The 21,831-nt window shown below is 34.8% G+C and overlaps 1 protein-coding gene across 1 annotated transcript in view; it reads right to left on the bottom strand.

The window, feature by feature from the left end:
* Positions 1 to 21,831, bottom strand: part of LOC150095987 (uncharacterized) — a 340,717-nt gene that overhangs the window by 284,780 nt on the left and 34,106 nt on the right. Inside the window, exon 2 of the mRNA XM_090409460.1 lies at positions 8,931 to 9,128. Within this exon, the coding sequence (XP_090265586.1) occupies positions 8,931 to 9,128 (198 nt within the window). The remainder of the gene's footprint in view (positions 1 to 8,930; positions 9,129 to 21,831) is intronic.

Genomic DNA, 21,831 nt, shown 5'->3' with positions numbered 1-21,831 from the left:
ATGTTGCAAAGTTAAAGGTCTTGAAATTTGGTAGGCTAGGTTAAGATGTAGAGTATTCAATTAACGGGGAAATGCTGAAGGAGGAAGAAGAGATGATAGATTCTGGGAGTGATGGTGGACAAAGACTAAGTTTAGGGGTCACAATGCCAAAATTTTAATAACATCACAATGGTTTATGGCAATAATCATGAGGATATCGATTTGAAGAAGCAAAAAGGTTATGGTTCCTAGTATAAGGCTTTGATCAAGTCACATTGACTACTGTGCACAGATTTGGTTTCCTGGTTTTCAAGTTGATGTACTGGAGAGGGTGCAGAGAAGGTTTATTAAGTTCGTATCAGGTTTATGAAATGTCAGACATGAGGAGAGATTGAAGGAATGCAGCTTACAGAGCCTTGTGACTAGAGTTTCGGTTTGATTTGATTTTTATGGTGCACAGACATCAAAGGTCATATTGCATAAGGACACAGGTTACAGACTGGTTTCAACCTTTATTGAGGTCTCATCAGTGTGAGCTAGATCCATAAAGGTCAAAACCAGTTTGAGTGGTGACCCCTCCCATAATGCATAGGATTATATATGTCCATAAGGATATGTGTTTTGCATTATGGAATACTAAGGCAAGTGATGTGAAGTCATTAGCCTCTATATACAAATTGCCCAGTCCTGAAGTTACTTCACATGCAATACTTGGATGAAGGATTAAACCAAGAATATAATTTCTTGGCATCTTTAATTTATGATTGAAACATAAGTTAGTGAGGAGTGAATCTCCTGCAGACTGATTCTTTCTTTTAGTGTTACACGGTGATCGGCATTCATTTCAGCAAAATTATGGAGAATATAACATTGTCAGGAATAATTATTTTAATTTCCAATGTTTCAATATTGAAACATTGGGAAACTATATTAATTTTCACCAAGTATGCCAAAGTGAAAATGATTTGATCAACTATTATTCTACTGTCCTGACTTTAGTGAAAAATACTAGATCAAAGCTATATTCTATTTATATCATCATCAGAGAGCAACTTAATATAGATAATTTTAATACAGCAAAAGTGGTGGCCTAATCCATAATTTAACATGAGTGTTGTTATATTAGAGTTAAGATTCTAGATTACTTACAATTCTAATCATAATTAACCCTTAGACCAAAAGGTTATGTGGGCAGAATGTGCGCTTCCATATGCTTGGGATTTTTAGACCACCATTATTAAAATTAGGGTGGTTGATAAGAATTTCACAGGTCTCCTTAATACGTTCATACCACAGCACATTAAATTTAACAGCTATGGTAAATCTGGCCTTTCTGATCATGTCCTGAATATTTTACATATAATTGACTGGAAAGGCACTGGTTGTTTACATCACACTAAAATGCAGTATGAGCACAAATTTAAGGAGGCCTGTGAAATTCTTATCAACCACCCTAATCTTAATAATAATGGCAGTGTAAAAATTTCAAGAATATGGATGGCACATATTCTACTCGCATAACTTTTTGGTATAAGAGTTAATTATAATTAGGACTAATTAATCTAGTATCTTAACTCTAGCATAACACTCATTAAATTATGAGTTAGGAAACCACTTTTGCTGTATTAAAATTTTCTTTCTTAATTCTCCTCTTCTACCTTTTACAGTGTCGAGGATTTCTTATTCTTGCATCTGTAACTGTCTTGAGGAGAAGGTGGTGTTGGTGCTATGCCTCCTGGTGTGTCCTATGTCTGTAGATGCATGTGTTCATGAGGCCAGTTTGCCTGTTCTGGGGAAAGAAAAACCCAAGTTTCCAGGTGAAAAGAAAAAAAAAAAAACCTACCTCAGTATGAGACCAGCTAACTCACCTTTCATTGAAAGAGACCAGATAAAGATTCCTCACATCACTAACGGGAATCAAACCCAGGCCTTTGTCTATAATGACTGAGCTACAGAGGCTCCTGTATTAAAACTATCTATATCAATTTGTTATCTGATGTTATAAACAGAATATAGCTTTGATGTAGTTTTTTTTTTTTTTTTTCCCCACTAGCAGTCAGGCCAGTAGAATAATGGCAGATCAAATCACTGTCACTATAGTATACTGTTTGAAGTGTAATATAGCTTGTCTTTGTATATGTATACTCCAGATGATGACCTTAATATGAAGGTCGAAATGTCAGGAAATTAAAGTAATTATTCCTAACCAAGTTGTAGTCTCCATAATGTTACTGATATTAATCCTGCAGACGGATGTGAAGGAAAGTTTTCATAGCATAGAGGAAGACTAGGACCATCTCTAGAAGATGTATAAGCATGAGAGCAGGTTCTTTTCATGGAGAGTGACTATTGATTGGAACACATTGCTGGAAACTGAATGGGTTTAAAGAATGGTTCAGTGATCTTTTTTTACATGAGAGTATAGAGCATCTGACCTCCATACAGTCAATTAACTCCTGAGAGAAGTTCATTGACTGTATGGAGGTCAGATGTGAATAATAACTAAACGGCAGCCAGTGTATTAAGAATAATATACTTACCATAGCAGCTAACAATCACTTATTGCAGGATTTTATTGACCACCAATATGAGCAAGTACTGCTGATATCAGCTTATATCTTCTCTACCAGCTAGTAGAACACATTGACAAGGAATTCTGACTTCATGTGATGCTCTTTTTAATGTTGCTTTTTTTTTTGTGCTATGAATAGGCCTAGTGGTATTAAACTTGCTGTAGTATTGCTGAGTGAGTGAGAGAGAGAGAGAGAGAGAGAGAGAGATGGCAATTCTTTTGTCTTACAGGCTTGCAGTAGAAATTGCACTTTGCTTTTGTCACATTAATTGCTCAAATTACATATGTAAACTAAAAATTTGAACTGGAATCAGAAGAGATCATTATTCAGTGCTGAGAATGATAAAATTGAATATCAGATTGAAAAGTTTTTTCCACTTGGTTATACTATAAATTAGAAATGACAAGAAATTATATTCTTGGTTGAATTCTGTATCCAAGTGTAAGCAAACAAAGTTTGCATGTCGTGAAGTTACTTCACACATAAACTTTGTTTGCTTACACTTGGATAAAGAATTAAGCCAAGAATATAATTTTTTGTCATCTTTAATAACTCTAATTCAGAGTATTTTAGTAATAACGTGCGACACCTTTTGGCTACTTGTATATGGAAATATGACTTCTGCATTACTTCAACCTTGGCATCACTCTGGGTCTGGCTCCCATTGATGAGATCTCAAAGGTTGAAACCAGTCTGTGTAGTGTTCCTTCCATGTGCTTTGCATTATGGGATACCAAGGCAAAGGATGTGAAGTGATTAGCCTCTATGTACGAGTTTCCCAGTTGTGAAGTTACTTCACACGCAAGCTTTGTTTGCTTAGACTTGGATAAAAAGATTAAAATCAAGCATTTCATTTCTTGGCTTCTTTAATTTACAGATTGAAAAGATAAATGTAAAAAAAATTTGAGATAGTTGAGCGGTTTTCAGAGGTGAACTAAAGACTCAAATACAAAGAAGAAAAATTGAACATCCAAAAACAAGATTTTTTTATCCTTGACAAGGATGATAGTAAAATCTGCACTCCCTGGTGGATTCCAAGTTAACAAGCAGTCAAGGAGAGGAAAGGAAGAAAAAGAATCACAAAGTTCCTGGCAAGTAAGCCACTTGTACTCTGAGAAAATACAGAGAAAAATGTAAGAAAGCTGTGTAAAACTAGCTACACAAAAATCACAGGAAGAACACCCACCCATCTCCATCTATTCACTGTACATCATCAGGTACTGTATGGTCACTCAGTTTCTTGGTAATCCTCACCAGGCAATCCTGTTATATACTTTTCTGGAGGCTTCAATTCTAAAGATCAGTAACTATAGACAAATCATCCATCCATCTCATTGAGAGTCTACTCATTCCTCTTTTGCTAGGAACTTTACTTTCTATTACTGTTTTGAGAAGTCCTCCTTCCATCCTTTCAACTTTCCAAAATACTTCAGCTTTCTTCTGTCAATATATTTAAAGTGCCTTAAAGTTCTACTGATCCTTTCTTGCACCCATCAATCTGACCACCTTTCAGTATATGATATCCCCCAATAGCCTTCTGCAACACCACATCTCAATAGTGGCTATTCTCTTTCCATCAAGCTTCTTTAGGTTCCAAGTCTAACATTAAAATCACTGTTGAAAAAACAGCAGTACTCAGAATCCTAAACTTTGTTCTTCTGGAGATAGATCCATTCTTCCAGATTTTAGAGAAATCTGACCATTGTTTCAGCCATTCCTAATCTTCTTCTGAAAAGCAAGTTTTCATATCAATGACAGATCCCAAGTATACAAATATGTGGATTTTATCAACTCTTTCTCCATTAAGAACAGCTGTTTCTCAGGAGGCTCCCTGTGTATATTTCTTTGATAACCATAATCTTTGTCTTGCTAGGACTGAGTTGAAGTCCTTTATTCTGACTGATCTCATTAACTTTGTCAAGGACTTCAAATTACTGATCAATCTGCCACCGATCCTGATTCTGTGTTAAGCTCATCTAGTGCTACATACATGATGCTCTCAGCATAGATACTAAACATAGAAAAGAACTAGAAAATATTCTTTACGTTGCTTACTCATGAAAGGTGATATGCAAACCTATAGTATATTTTGTACCATGGGTGGGCTTAGGATTTTTTTTTCCTAATTTCATCAATGTTATATATACATATTTTTTGTATTATATTTAAATTCATTTTTACATGGTCCAGAAACCTTGCTCTTGAAACTAAACATGGAACTCTTTCCAGCCACTTCAAGCCTCCAAATTCATCTCCTACCTAAACATCACAAACATCATTGCTCATGGTGGGATTCAAACCCACAGCCTCTTAGCTGGGCAGCAGGTACACTAACCACTCGACTAAATTCTGGGAGCCTATTTTTTTTCAATAGGCTTAAAAATGGATGTAAAGAATCTGATAAAGATAACATGAAAACACAAGACAAAGATATTCTATATGTACAGAGTAACTATTTTGAAAGACTGCTGAATGAAAACAAGCTTGCATGTTTCTTTGGTGTTTTATGGCGCAAGAACAGCTGTGGTCATACTGCACGAGTAAATGATCACAGCAGTAAACAATTTAAAAATATTAAAAATGGATATATATAAAAGAATGTCCCTATAAATGTGGTCAAAAGAAAGATGCACAAAAACAAGTATAAAAAATATGGATAAAAAACAGGTGTAAAATGACTATGGGGAAAAAAAAAAAAAAGAAAAAAGAAACTGGTACTTTGTGAACAAGTTTAATAAGGAGTGCTATGACAGGTATTGTGTGAATAATGATTAGTATGGACCTCTTGCAATGATCTTTGGACTAGGAATTTTGCATGAATAGAGTAGTGATAGTTTTTTTTTTTCCCGTATTAAGGAGGAGAAAGGACAAATATGTGAAAAGATTGTAAGCCTCAATGACCTGGAGAGCTATGCGTACAAATAACATAGCTACTAGTAGGGCGTTGGCCTTCCATTACAGACTGGTCAAAGGGTGGGAACCAGATTAAGAGAGACTCTGGTCCTCCAGGTTGGGGATTGTTATAACAGGCTGACTAGCTGTCTAATGTAAAAAACCCACAAATTACAAAATCAGGCATAGGTTTAGAAACCTGACTGTTCACAATGGCAACCAACTGAAACTGGCTAATAGATTTTGAGCTGGAAATGGAATATAAAAAATTTTGTTTAAACCAGGTTCTCTTCAATGTGTTATTGATGCAATGGAAAATTGCAGTATTCAGATCTTAGCTGTACAAGAAACCAAATGTCCTGGTCGTGGAACCCTACAGATAAATAATAGAACAATATTCTACAGTGGACCATATGACAGAACATGAAAATGGTGCATGTTTTATGCACAGCATCCACAATAACAGTTGGATGCCATGCTTGTACAATAACATCTTGCTATGTGTAAAAACTTTCACACCAGTAGATACTCTTTATATCTGTATTCCTGTTCATTTGATGTAATTATCAATGTTTATGAACCAACAGAAGATAAGGATGATTATCTTAAAGTTTTATGACATGCTAAAAAGGGCAAATGAGTATCTAGTTATTATATAAAATTAGTTATGGGTGACTAATGCTAAAATAGCAAAGGAAACAAATAGACCAACAACCGTCTTAGATGGTCTGCATGACATTTATAATGACAATGGGATTAGAGCTATTAATTTCTAGTTATGAGGTTCAAAATGCTACAAGTCCCATCACTAGCAAATACTAAAAATTTAGCTAGTAAAATAATGTGTTAAGGGAAAAAAAAAAAAAAAAAAAAACTAGCAAAGAAAAACTTAATCGAAGAAATTGAAAATACTAAAAATCCAGAGGTTCTTCAGATGCAGTAGGATATTTAAAGAGCATATCAACCACAAATCAGAATACTGACTAACACCCAAGGAGATTCAATTACTCAAGAAAAAGAAACTGTCAAATTCAGACAATATTTTGAGAACCTACTAAAAAGCCATCACCACCAGATGGAAACCTTCTACTACAGTTAAAATGCTTAGAAGAAAATGAAGAACCCACAATTGAGGAGCCAATCTTAATTGAAACTGAGAATGTTATTACAGCAGAACTTCTAAAAATTGGGAGAATACCTTTAACAACCAAGCTTTAAGAACTCATCAAGCTGATATGAAAAACAAGGAGACCCTGTGATAATCAGTATCTCTCTCTCTCAGACACTTGCTACTACAAAATAATGTCTACAGTGATCATGAGGGTTAAGGAGTTCAGTTGAATATTTGGTTTTTTAACCAACTTTTTTGATGTTCATAATACCAACAAATGAACTTGTTTTTTCGTAATTTCTTATAGTTTGTGCTATAAACTGTTAGTTCTCTTTACCCCTGAAGATGTTAGTCTGACGACTAGCGAAACTTGTCGGGTTTGTTTTTAGTACTTGTTTAGTTTTAAAAAATAGTATTTTTAATAAACATGTGGTCACAAAACTGGAATTATTCGATTGAATATCTACAGTGATCTGGAAATGAATTAATGAATATGCTTCAAACATCATAAGAGAGGATCAGTGCAACTTCTGAAAGGGAAAGTCAACAAACGATCATATTTTAATTCTCCAACAACTGTTAGAAAAAAATTTATGAATTTAATAAAGAATTACATCTAGTATTTGTGGATTATAAACTAGCCTATGACAGTATACATGGAAACACATGGGATGCATTAAGACTTCACAGTATCACAAAAGTATATATATGTGATGCAACTTTGTAATGACCATACCCTCTGCAAGATACATTTCCTCCAGAAACATTAAAGTGTTGAAATATAATCTAGACTCTGCCAAAGAGATGCTCTCACTAACCCTGTTCAATCTAGCATTGGAAAGTCATTACAAACTAAATGAACAAAGTAGGATGGAAATTAATGAGAATATTCTGTTGGTTTATGCTAATGACATTGTTATCCTTGGAGACTTAAGATGTTATACAAACTACATCTAATTTAACCTAAGCAAGTAAGCCATGGATCTTGTCATAAACAGAAAAGACTAAATATAAGTGCATTTCAAGGACCCACCAAGGCAAATCCAACTTGGTTCATGATAATTAAATCTTTAAGCAAGTGGGCAATTTTAACTCTCTAGGAGTCAACATTAACACAATAATATAAATCAAGGGATAGAGGAGAGAATTACTAAAAGTAATCATGGATGTTTTGTGATTTTACAACTCCCGAAGCTTAGATTATCATCAAGAAAATCCAGAGAAACTATTTAAGCTATCTCCGACTGATATTAACATCTGATTGTGAAACATGGCCAATATGAAAGGAAGATAATAGGAAATTTATCACATTTAAAAGAAAAGTATTGAGAAAAAATTTGGACCATCTTACAATCAAAATACTGGATCATACGAACAAAGACATAATGAAGAACAACAGAATAAATTTCAAAGCTCCAATATCCTTTCTTTTATAAAAAAAAAAAAATAAGAGAACTAAATGGGTTGGTCATTTTTAGAGAGCAGATGACCAATTAATCAAATAAGTACTTACAAATAAAACGGACAAGAAAAGATCCCCACAGGAAGACTGCTCCCAAAAAAGAGAAGAAAAAAAAGAAGAAGAATGTGGTAATGAAAATCTCAAGACAGCTGACTGAACACTTTACTTAAGCTACAGCATATGACAGAGATAGAATGAAAATTCTAGGAAAGGTAGTCAGTATGTCAACCAGGTATGACAGAGAACAAGGATTAGGAATGATATATTAATAGAAATGCATGAAGAGAATGGGCATGCAGTTTGTTAATGTGAAGTTTGAAGAATGAACTGTATAAGAGTGATGGACTGCTGAATGGTTTTGTTGCGAGTCATTTGGAGAGACTGCTGCTGCTGCTACCGGAAAGGAAAGTAATAAATGCAGAGAAAGAATCTGAGCAAGTAAAAAGTGATGTGAAAGAGTGGGAGAATGTCAAAACAAAAAAAATACTGTATATATTCAATCAAATATAACATGCCAATGCTCCTTACAAGTTTTATAAAGAGAAAGGTCGACTGTATATCATTCTTTACAACAGACTGCTGCTCCATACTGTATGTTTTTGTTTCATCAGTATGATAGTCCTAATGAAGACCATCATAAAAAAAACATGGTGAAACACAGCATAACTAGAGTCCAAATTTTCTTAACGTAAGGAATAGGCAATTGTTAAGTTACCCGTAAGACCAGCAAAATCTCTTAAACATCACTAATTTTAATGTTCTCAAAATAACAGCCCTATATAATAAGCTATTAGGATATTGCCAAGATTCAAGACTCAGATTTTGGGACCCATATCATTTGACATTCAAGCAACAGGACTGCCATTTAGGATGTGTTGGAAAGTTATAATATTTTAAATAACAGAAAACTTACTTCTTTTCTCTTTTTTTCTATGTTAATCTTTCTGTTTTTCTTAATATTTGCTTTTAGCTTCTGCTTTTCCATTTTCCAAGCCATTGTGGTTCTGTATTCTTCCATCATATCTTTACATGTCAGCAGATTTTCCTCTGGTTCCCAAGTATCACTCTGAGAATTATATCCTTTCCATCTTACTCTGTATAACCAGCGACCCTGTAACAAAGATAAATAAATTTTAAAAAAATTAACAACTATACAAAAACAAACATTTTGCAAGTGTTTTTTTAACAATATTTTTTATTATGGTAAATAACAAATATTTGTTAAGCAGAATTAAAACCCTTTATTAAGGAACAATGTTCAGTGCTAAATAGATTAAGTCAGTGATCAATACAGAAATCCTATATGAGTTTGTTATAACTTAAACAGATTTCATGTTAGAGACTAACATCATGTATTATTTTAAACCAAATGCAACCATTCAAGTTATTTCTCATGGAATCATTTTCACTTCTGTGAAAACTATTAAATAAGTTCTTTCCTTTTCATAGTTAGAGAGAGAGAGGGGACTGATATACCATACATATTTCATTGATTTTTAGCCACCCAGCTGAATTCAATCCAGAGTATTCTGACAATATAAAACATTGAAGAGTTTTCAGAATGGATACTATTACCAAAGCAACACAGATACAAAAGGGTGCATCTGTGTTACTTCAACACATATGATTTCATTTGTATTGAAACAAGAGATGTTAGCATTTCACATGTTCGTAAGTGCAATAACTGAGCATGCTCTAGATGGAAAAAGTATGATCAGTGTATAAAAGTTAGAAAAATGACTTACACTGGTTAATCTAAAAGGCAAGGAACTAGTACATTGTATGTTTATTTCTTTGAAATTAATGAAACACTTATCAATACTGTTCTTTTATTATAGAATACTTATTACAACTTCCTAAGAAAACTCAAATGCAACAAAAAATGAGAACTTCATACTATGATATATATTATTTTATACTATTTTTTTCATATTTTTATTAGAAAAATGAGCAGGCCTGGGTGGAGAACCACAGTCACCTAATATTATTATTACCCCAAGACCTCATGGAGTCAAAGACTCATCTGGGAGGTTCTTTTATCACACACACATCTCATCGTACCGTGTCGTAAACACACTCAAACTCCTTCCAGACACCAGACTCTCAGGCAAGGCATTCCAATCATTCACAACTCTGCACGGAAAAAACCTACCTCTCACACCTTTATACAGTTTCCAGGGATGACCTCTGGTTCTCCCACTATTCTCTGTAGAACTTCTCCACCACTGATCCTACAACAACCCCTTACCAACTTGGGTCTCTATCATATCTCCCCTCTTCCTCCTGTCCACCAGACTCTGCAAATTACATCTTCTCAATCTTTCCTCATACTCGACATTCCAGAGGTCAGAAACTACCTTAGTCAGTCACCTTTGGACCCTTTCCAACATCTCTTCATCCTTCTGAAAACCAGGTGACCAAATCTGGGCACAATAATCCATGTGTGGCCTAATCAAAGCCTTATACAACGGAACAAGAATCTCCCTACTTCTACACGTCAGTGTCCTCTGCATCATTCCCAGAAGCCTTTATGTTGTCTTCACAATTTTGGCAATGTGTCCCCTAAATTTTAGATCCTTATCCACTATCACCCCCAGATCTCTTATTTTCTCTATATTACTATCAGATAATTGTGGACTCACTGTTGGAAGTCGCTATACACACCATAATCCACTCTTTGTAACACTTAATCCAGCATCCATACTATGCCACCTACCACTCACTTTTGTCTGTTAATTGCATATGTGCTCTTGGCTGATTTGCCTTTTTACATATATCACAGTCACATGTTCCTGAACACAGTCATTTTATAAGCTTTTGTTAATGGAATGACTAATTTTACCATTTGTATCAATGTAGAAGTTAAAATGTTAACTATATATTTAATGTGTATCAGTCTATAAAGCATGAAAATCTTATGCATTTTATCACTCATAAAATCCTTGACTGTAGCAATAAACAACTGAGAACACATAAAATATGTTTAAGATCTCCACTGGTCCTCAGAATCACAGCAATTCACTGGGTTGTCATTACCACCTTTGCAACATGCCTTCTAAACTTCACATTTCACCAAGATATTACACAGTCCATCTGTGAATTCTAAAGGTCACACCTTATGCGTATAGTCACATCTTACTAATAACCTTCTGCAGCTTTGTATCATCTGAAAATAAAATAATATTTCTGTGCAGTCCAGCAACAATATCGTTGAGAAAGGCCAAAAAGCAACGTTCACAGCAGTTGGCCCCATAGGACACCCCCCCCCCCACATACACACAAAAAAAACATGTAATCTTCCTTCTTGATATTACTGACCCTCAATACACAACTTTTTGATATCTGTCAGTTTTGGGTACATCACCCCAAATTTGAAACAATATTCTGATGGATTTAGGATTTATGAAGTATTAGTTGTGCAGAAGAAAAGCTGCTTAGAACAAATTTTTCACCCAATTAATTTGTGTAAACACTGTCTATATATTTCAACTTCATATCAAATAGCCTTAAGGAAAACACTGTACTGTCAATTTCCACTTCCACTCTGAACAATTCCTTTATTACTATTAAGTTACTTATTCCTCCACACATACACATCTTTTTTCTCTTTCCTATCTTCCATGATGATATCCCTCCCATTTCGACTCCTGCCTACATGCCTCAATTAACTTAATTTTGCTTATGTTGATTATCTTTGAGGCACAATGACTATGTCAAACTCAGAATTTCTGAATTAACATACATAACCCATGTTTATGTCATTGTTCCCTTGCACAGCCTCACTAATCTGTTCTCTTTCCATCACTACACTTCCATACCCTCCAAGATATGACTAATCTCATCCCACTGCGAGGCCATTGTGCCCATTTCTCCTCATAACTACTCCTTTCCATGTACCTTCTGGTCACCATTCACTCGATCATTATTTCACACTGTCTTTCCATCTCCCTTTCCTTTTATCCACTTTGTTGTCCTCCAATCTCTCTCTCTCTCTCTGATCCTTATTGAAACATTATTCTTTTGTTCACACACCAAAAAAAAATAAAATAAAATAAATAAAGCAGTTACTTCAAATGCAAAACACTAACCAACCTGCAGCCTGTCTCTTAAAACTATTCCAATTTCACATTTGCTTCATACAATCACAAACTATACATCTTTCGCCTCATAAAATCAGCCATCATATACTCCACTTGCCATAACTTTCAAATTTGTTCTCACCAACTCTCATTGAAGTTCTATCTGTATCCACAACTACTTCAGCTTACTACTAAAGCTTTAGGCATCTATGGGATCCCAGAACACAAAATGGGAAGCCACCGTACACTACACAATCCACCCCACAAACTGGTATGTCTTCTGTGGATGGTTTGGTGCTTTGAGGGAGGAAAACCTTGGGAGACTCCATAAGAAACTTAGAAACTCACTTTCTAACCAAAAAGAAGTCTTTGTGCAACTCCTCATGTCATGATGCAAATTAAACTGGTCTTTTGCAACTGCAGGGTGCATGTCATATTCAAGCTATCCTAATCGGCAATGTAACATTAAAAACTTATTCCTGGAGAGCAGAGTTCAAACACCTATTTTTAAAGATAAAGATCTAATCAACTGTACCACTGAAAGCATTTTTGTTAAGAAGTTAATTTAATCTATAATAAAAAAACAAAAGGTTTTTGTTAACATTTAGAGAGGAACAATTGGAAGATTAAAGGCTATAGAGGGAATAGAAAGTGCAGAAGAACTGACTGTATTAGCTGGAACAAATGATTTACAAATAGTGAATGAAATTTGAGTACTGTTAGAGACAGTGAAATGGAAGAAGGCAAGAAGGATTTAAGTGTGTTGCTGAGATATTATAGCAGAGCTAAGGAGAGGAATGATGAATTTCATGATAGCTAGTATATGTAAAAAGAGGCCTTATTAAATATGTGGATAAATGTCAATGAAAGTAAGAAGGTTGCATACTAGAGATGGTCTGTACTTGAATGGAAGTATGAGGTTGGATTGATTGTGAGGGAAAAGTTTGTTCAAATAGGAAAATGACATAGTAGGACTGTGAATATAAGCCATCAGGATAGGTACAAAATGAATGATTCATATGAAAGTATGAGTGATAGAACTTTGGGGATAAAACTTAGGACAACACGTTTGACTGCTGCTTCCTCACGGGAAGCAGTAATCAAATGTGTTGTTCTAGAATGATGAGGAACTGTAGTAAAGACATGAGATCAAGAAGAAGCTATTAGGTTAATACACCAATGCAAGTAGTATTAGAAATTGTTATGTACCATCTGGTCATTTCCCACTCTTGGTGATCTTGTGTAAAAAGGCTCTCTCCATCTCATTCAGTCTCTTTTCTTTCAGCAGTTGCAAATTCAAGTTGGTAAGTTCCTTTATGTTGTCCTTCCAACTCTTTTGTAGTCTTCTTCACCTCGTGCCCTCAAACTTCCCCAACATAACTGTATTTTCAGAGGGACAGAATTAGTTGTCTGCGATCATCGGTATAAGTGAGACACAACTGATAGGATGATATACTGACAGGAACAGAACAATTCATATAGCTGTTTTTTGAGAAGTTAAGGAATAAAAGAAGTGGAGTATTACGATGATCTTAGAAGAGTTCCCTCCATATGGAAATTCAAGGAAGCAATAGTGATAAACCTGACAGAATTTGCCTTACACTTGAGTGACAAGAAGGTAGCAGTTCATATGACAGGAGTATTCCCTTCAATGATGTCTCATATAGTAATAAACAAAAGTCACAATACCAAGAAATGATGAAGTGGTCACATGATTTTGACATGAGGCAGCTAGGTAGATCGCAAGCTATAGTGAACAAAGTTACTATACAAAGAAGGAGACTATGATAAACTAAAGAAAGAGACTGGAAACGTGATCAAATGAAAATAATGCAATTCAGTAGTGCTTGATTCGAGATCACTTACTGATGACAATATCAGTGTATTTTTACAGTAAGTGTAAAATGGGTGAATCGTGAAATTATGCAAGAACTGCTGAAGAGGATACTCCTCAGCACTATAAGGAATGGCTTAGGAAGGAAATGTGTACTGGAAATGATATACGAGAAGAGATTAGATGAAGCAGCAAAGCAAAATCCTGAAGAATCCAACAGTCATGCAAAATTTTTAGGATCTAGTTATTGGTACACGGCTCATATCCACTGAAGACAGTAGAAAAGTATTTTTTGGTATTTCATGCATTGGGAGTAGCACTGAATAGAAGCGAGAAGGAAAAGATACTGGCAGTTTAAGAATATGAAAATGTTTGGAATGTTAAGGCAGCTTAACATTAAGGCTGTGGAACCGATGAGATATATTAATGGGATATACTAAGGTGCTGACAGTACCCAGAATTTAGTTGTTCAACAGGAATTACAACAGAAATAATTCTTAAGGAGGTTAAAAGAGTACCATTCCATAAGAAAAAAATCCAAGTCAGCAGTGGACAAGCTATAGGCAGTTGGCATATCAGATCTACAGGTAGATTTTCTCCAGCCCAACTTTCTTAATAGTGAGGTCACCTTCCTTAGAAATTTTAAAGTTCACAACTTCAATTACCTTTTCTTCTTGAACTGCACAGATAAAGCAAGTAGAAATGCCAAGACATTTTCTATCACCAATGATCGGACACAAATTGTTTACTTGTACATCAGATAACACAAACTACTATCAAAACACTCCAGATCTTTTCAATGACTTCAAAGTATATGTGGATGTTGGTCTTGTGGACATATCAACCACCATCTAGTGTTGATTCCCCTCCCCATGGAGTAGCACCCACAACCACTCATTATGTGTCATTTGGTATTATACAAATGCTAAATGAGGTGATCTTTGCGATATCTATGCCCCATTATCTTGGTTTGATTACTGTTTTCAGTTTTCTGAAAACAATCAAAACCCAAGCATTCACATTGAACGTATCATTGAAGTGATTCTCATTGGTATGAGATCATTTATTTCCCCATTCCACTTTAAATTCACATCTCTTATTTAAGTCTTAGTTTTCCAAGAAGGGTGCAAAGACAATATAAGAGAAGAAATAGTATAAGAAAAGAACCTGCATCAGAACCTCCATTTTTCTTTTCTGCTAAGGATCAAAATATCAGCACACACACACATCCAAAACTGACTATGAAAGGGCTAAATCCAGGAAATTTGCATCATGTCCAAATAGCATGATGGTGATTTCTGGTCACCTGTCAAAGCTAATACACATAACTTTTGTACAACTTTTTTTTAAATCTAATCCTGCCTCTACCTTTTCTGCACTCTGATTGTTCTATTGTATTCTCACCCACAGAAAAAATCCAAATCTCCAAGCCTCTTACTGTTCCTCATATTCTTGCATTAACAACCTTGGTCAAATATCCTACTATACAAACATGCACCTTTGACAGTGCCAGAAAGATTCCCCTCCCCAATTTTTTTTTTTTTTTTTTAAATCAATTTTATATAATTTTTTTTCCTTATTTTTACATAGTCCAGAAACCTTGCTCTAGAGACCAAACATTTAACTCTTTCAAGCCACTTCAGTCCTCCGATAAGTGGGGCACTGGTCTCACATTGAGCGATGAAATTCATCTCCCACCTGAAGACTATAATAAACATCCATGCCCACAGTACGATTCGAACCTGCAACCTGTTGGTTGGAGAGCAAGTATGCTAACTACTCAGCCAACCAGGCCAGTGATTAGAGGGATTAAGCACAATAGACCATATGTGGTCTGACCAGTGCCTTAATACAGTAGTATCAACACTACATCCTTATCTTCATGTGTCAATGTACTCCCTTGAAGTAATACAATGTGCAGTCTTCACAACACTTGCAATGTGCCCTTGAAATAATCCACAATCAATCATCACCTCCTCCTCCCCAGATCCCAAATCTCATCCACTTTCTGAAGCAGAGTTCTGTCAGCATATGGCTTTATATCACTACATTCCAAAGTGCCGCACCTTACATTTACTAAAACTACACCCTCACTTATTTCTCTTCAAATTTTCTGAAAGGAATTAACATCAACACTCCTTATAATTCTTCCCAAATTTGCATCATCAGGATATCTTTGGATTATTTCAAAAATTAATCTGTTATCTGTCAGGACTCCAATATTGTTAAATCAAATATTTTAGTCCTATAAAGTACAACTAACTGCAACAATTCACCTAGGTCTTCATTTTTTCTAACATCAAACACCTATTTTGCTAAACTTTCTACTTTCATTCAGTTAAAGTGAACAGACTACCTTAAATTAGCTCTGCTCACACATTCTTGAAAAATAATAATATCAAGTTCCTCTCTAATATCTTCATTTTAACACTATTCTGCCAATGATGACATTTGTTCACTCCTAATTTTCTTCAAAACTCTTATCTATGGTCATCAACTATTATATTTCCAGCCCAACTATATACTGTTAAAACTGGTTTGAACTATCTTATATTAATTTTAGTTTAGTGTTTTGGCTAATTTCTCACTCTTTTTCACACACACACACACACACACACATCCAACAAGCTCCTCATATTTAAATTTAATTTGCTATTTTCAGTGAAAATAGCCAAAAGGTTTAAAAGTGAAACAATACTGGAAGAAATTTTCCTGTATATTCTAGGTAAAATTTAAGAAAAAAAGAGACCAGAGAAGCAGCTAGGAAAAAGAAACACTCCTAACTTCAAGTTGACTTCATGCCAAATAGGGATTGTCGAGACCAGATAATTTAAAACAAATAGTTGAGGAAATCATGCATATATAATAATAACATGTAATTTAAATTCTGTGGATTTGGTCAAGTTGCCGTTGAGAAAAGCTGTTCAACAACAATTACATGATATGATATACAGCCCAATGTAAAGCTACTTAAGCTGTATATTAGATGGACTAAGTTATTTGGAATTACAGCCCAACAACTAAGGCAGTGTCTAATAATTGTATGTTCTTCTGACCAGCTGATCAATTTTGCAAGATGAAAAATGTCCACTACTTCCATGAGGCCAGCTAATTCATATTCAAACAAAAAAAAAATCTTTGAAGATTCCGCATGTTCTAGATGGTATTAGAGCCATGCTAGATCAGCAGTTAAAATTGAAGAATGTGCAAGCAAATGGCAAAGTACACCCAGTCTCTGCAGTTGCTCATCTTCTTGGAGACGAAATTATATAGAAGATCAACGCAAGCAACCAAAATGGTAATAATCTGAAGTGGTTCATAAGTATAATAAACTGAAGGTCTGTGGGTTACAAAGTTTTTGCTAACAGGCAGCAAAGACAATATAAAACATTTTAAAAGGGTTTTATACATGCTGAAATATTAATACATAACAGGACAAGAGGGATCAAGGAATTACTCATGAAGTTGTGCAAGAGTGTGGTTAATAAGGGTGCAATTACTTGAAGAGTGAAAAATAAGTGGCTTCAAATTTCCTTTCTTACCTAATTTCTTTTTCCACTCATCCTGCTTTCAACTGATTACACAATCAAGGCCAGCTTTTACCATTCCCTCTGCTGCACTCCCTGAATGTAATAATATCAATTAATATTCCTTTTTAGTTCTCTTCATCCTCAAACTATTACTCATCTGTATTTTAACATTACCATTTCCAACTTACTACTTTCACTGCTACTAAAGCTAGAGAGACAATTAAAACAAGCACTTCCTACTGCCTCAATTCATATGCACATACTTTCCCATTCCTCAGCTAACACATATAATTTAAGAGATGCATGCATGTCACATGTAGCATGCTACAAAATCCTCTCTGCAAGTATAATGCAGTCTTTGAATGGTGGCAGGCTGGACAACTATATGTTACTGAACTGAGCTTTGACAGCGATATAATGGATACAGTGTGCAAAATGAAATACAAGACAATAAACAAAAAACTCAACACAGTTGCATAAATTGCACTAACCTAAAACTAGATATTATATAAAGGAAAAAAAACTTCCTCATAATACTAAAAACTAACCCCCCCCCCTTCTCCCATCTACTTTCCACTATCTGCTTCTAGTAGTGTTAAAGTTCCTCCCTTCCTCCTGGATGAAAGAAATGTGTAGAGCTTTGTTATATGACAAGAAGGATTATGTAGGCCATTAGAGAAAATAATTTCAAATTGGAAATGTTCAACATGCAGATAAGAACAACAATAAATAACTGATTCTGGAAAGAAGGGGAAATTCTTAATTAAGGTTTAATTCCAGAATTAATCCCATCTTCACTTTGTGTTCCATGGCTGTATCATATCCACTTAACTTTGCATCTTAGAATTCTGACTACTGCTTATGATATATTAAAAGCTATCTGTGTTTGCTATGTCTAAATTGTGTGCGACTTTAACTGGTTTACCCATTTTGCAAGATGAAAAACAAGTTTTCAGGAGGAAAAAAATCCTTGCAACCCCCATATGAGACCAGTTAACTCACCATCACTTGAAAAGCCCTTATAAAGGTTCTTGTATTCCAGATGGGATTCAAACCATGATCTTTCTAATCAAAGGGCACTGTTGATACCAAATCAGCTACGAAATTCTTCTACTCCATATGCAAGAAATGTATGAAGTATTTATTGTGCATTGGCAACATTCAGTAAATTTAATAATTACAGATACATAAGTGTCAGTACCAAAAAAAAAAAAAATAATAACAAATAATAAAATAATAATAAATAAAATAAATTTGCCTGCCTTGTGAAATGATAATTTCCAACAACCTCCAATAATTTTCTCTATCATTACTGCAGTGGATGGGAACTGGATGGATCAAATCCAGTTCCCATCCTTCTTGGAAAAAAGTAAGCCCATCTAAGAAACTTGCTATATACAGTATATCTAGAAGAGTAAAAAAAAAAAAAAATAATAATAAAAATAAAAAATAACTATAAATACAGAATAAAATACACAAATCTAAAGAAATGTTGCCATTAAATTTAGCCATATTCTACGAATATTTTAACTATTATTAATTCTCTAGCCTTCAGAGCCAAACATTATAAAATATATACAGTAATCTAATGCAGCATAGCCTTTTGCTTATTATAAAAGAAACAATATTTTCTCATATGTGAAGTAATTTTTCTCAGAATTATGTTCAAAGCAACAGGTATCATTTAGTATATGCTGCTTCATAAAGAAGGTGATAAAACTCAAGCATAAAACTATAGGCCTATCTATGTACCAGGTGTTGTAGTTCAGTTGTTGGAGAAGCTTGTGAGAACTAGGATCCAGAATTCGGTTGACAACAATGGTATTATCTTTGATGGACAGCATGGATTTGCTAAAGGGAGGTCATGTTTTAGTAATCTACTTACTTATTACAATAAGGTGACTGCTTCCATGGACAGAGAAGGAGGATACACAATAATATACTTTGCAAAAAGCTTTTGATAGATTACTGCATGATAAATTGATAGTCAAACTGGAGTGGATGGGGTTGGATATTAGATTGGTGCATTGGATTGGAGACTAGCTATCTGATAGGTATCGACAAGTTTTGTATGGGTGAGCGATATCCAGGAAAAGGAAAATTACTATTGGCATGCCTCAGGGGTCTGTTTCAAGGCCATTGCTGTTTAACTTGTATATTCATTATATTGGTGAAGATATTCAGTTGTTTGCAGATGATGCAAAGTTGGGATGAACCATGAAGAGTAGAGAAGATGTTGTGGCCTTACAAGAAGACTTGAATAAATTGGGCACGGGAATGAGAGTTCAATGTTGCAAATTTTGGTTTTAAAATTTGGAAAACAAAAATGGGATGCAGAATTTATGCTTGGAGAGGATATATTGTCGGAGGTGGAGGAAATAAGAGATCTGGGGTTGGTAGTGGATAAGGATCTAAAATTTAGGGGACATACTGCCAAAATTGTGAAGACAACACAAAGGGATTGATGCAGAGGACACTGACTTGTAGAAGTAGGGAGATTCTTGTTCCATTGTATAAGGCTGTGATTAGGCAACACATGGACTATTGTGCCCAGATTTGGTCACCTGGTTTTCAGAAGGATGAAGAGATGTTGGAGAGGATCCAGAGGCAACTGACTAAGGTAGTTTCTAACCTCTGGAATGTCAAGAAGTATGAAGAAAGATTGAGAAGATGCAACTCGAGAGTCTGGTGGACAGGAGGAGGAGGGGAGATATGATAGAGACCTACAAGTTATTAAGGGGTTGTTATATGATCAATGTTGGAGCGGTTCTATAGAAAACAGTGGGAGATCAGGGGAGAACCAGAGGTCATCCCTGGAAGCTGTATAAGGAGAGTGTGAGTAGGGGAGTGAGAAGCAGGTTTTTTTCATGCAGTGTTGTGAATGATTGGAATGCCTTACCTGAGAGTGTGGTGTCTGCAGAGAATTTGAGTGTGTTTAAAGCATGGTATGATGAGCTGTGTGTTTGATAAAAGGACTTCCTAGATGAGTCTTTGACTCCATGGGATCTTGGGTAATAATAATAATAAATCAGATATAATTCTAAAGACAAGAACATGATTTTTGTTTTCTCTCACTAAACTAATATTCAGTAGCAGGGGAAAAGTAAAAGTCTGAGATGCCAGGAGAAAATGTCCTGCACCATCAGCCTAAGAAGGACAGAGAGAAGTCCGAGAAGTCTAGAAAATTCCTCTCATCACAGATTGGATTTCAATCTAGGTCCCTTTCCCATGCAAATGATGCTTGACAAAATACTCAGCTATACACATGAACATATATAAAATTTAGATGTGTATGCTGATAATTGTAGGCAGGTTCAATCATGGAAATAATTTAAGAATGAATAATGATATGACACAATGAGACTGTATTTGTTCTTTTTGTGAGGTGAATATAGTTCAGACATTAAATAAGCAATTCAGGAAGATATTTGATCTTCTTTATTAGAAATGCATTCACAAGAATAATGAATAAAAAAAAAAATATTATTCTTAATTCTTGTAAATACATATTACATTCTTGTAAATACATATCTGAATGATTTTACATTTCAAGAGATGAAATTAGTTCTTAAGGGCACATATGACATAGTAATAGTTATTAGAAATATGTATTTTCTAATAACTATTACTATGTCATATGTGCCCTTAAGAACTAATTTCATCTCTTGAAATGTAAAATCATTCAGAACTTGAGAGCAATGGAAAGAGAGAAAGAGCAAGCCAATGATAGCAAGTGGGTAGGAGGTATCTAGGGAATTGAATAAACTTGGTGTTAATGAGGATGTAAAACTTTATATATATTATCATGTTGAATATTCAAGGAAGTTAACAGGTTTTTTTTAACATGAATCTCAAACTGAATCAAATTCCAAAGGAGTGGAAAGAGCACAAAATTGTATCACTTCATAAGGGCAGTGATATAACTAAGGCTTTGAATTATAGACCAACCTGTTTGTCTGGAGATATGGTTAGAGAAGTTAGTAATGACCAAGATTCAGAAGAGTGTTCGCCAATAGCAGCATTCTCTTTGATGGACACACAGGTTTTCTAAAGGAAGATTGTGTTTTTAGCAATCTAATTAATTATAACAAGGTAACAAATACATTGGACAAGGGAGATCCATGTATCTTGTACATGTACTACAATAAGGTCTTTAATAGATTGCTGCATGCCAAATGAATTTTGCTGGCCTTTCAGGCTGGCAATAAAATTTAGCATGAATGAGAGCAAAAATGTGATGCAAGATTTGAAAGCTGACTTGGTTAAGATGAGGCAAGAGATGAAACAGATGTAGGGTGAAATTAAGAGAATTTGAGATATATATATGGAAGAGTGAAAATGATGAAAAAGAATGATATCGGCATGAAAGAC

This window comes from Typopeltis vanoorti, chromosome 19 (genome assembly GCF_054136105.1).
Source record: "Typopeltis vanoorti isolate ZY-2024b chromosome 19, IOZ_Tvanoo_1.0, whole genome shotgun sequence".
Classification (NCBI taxonomy): Eukaryota; Metazoa; Arthropoda; class Arachnida; order Uropygi; family Thelyphonidae; genus Typopeltis; species Typopeltis vanoorti.
This window is presented reverse-complemented; position numbering and strand designations above follow the sequence as displayed.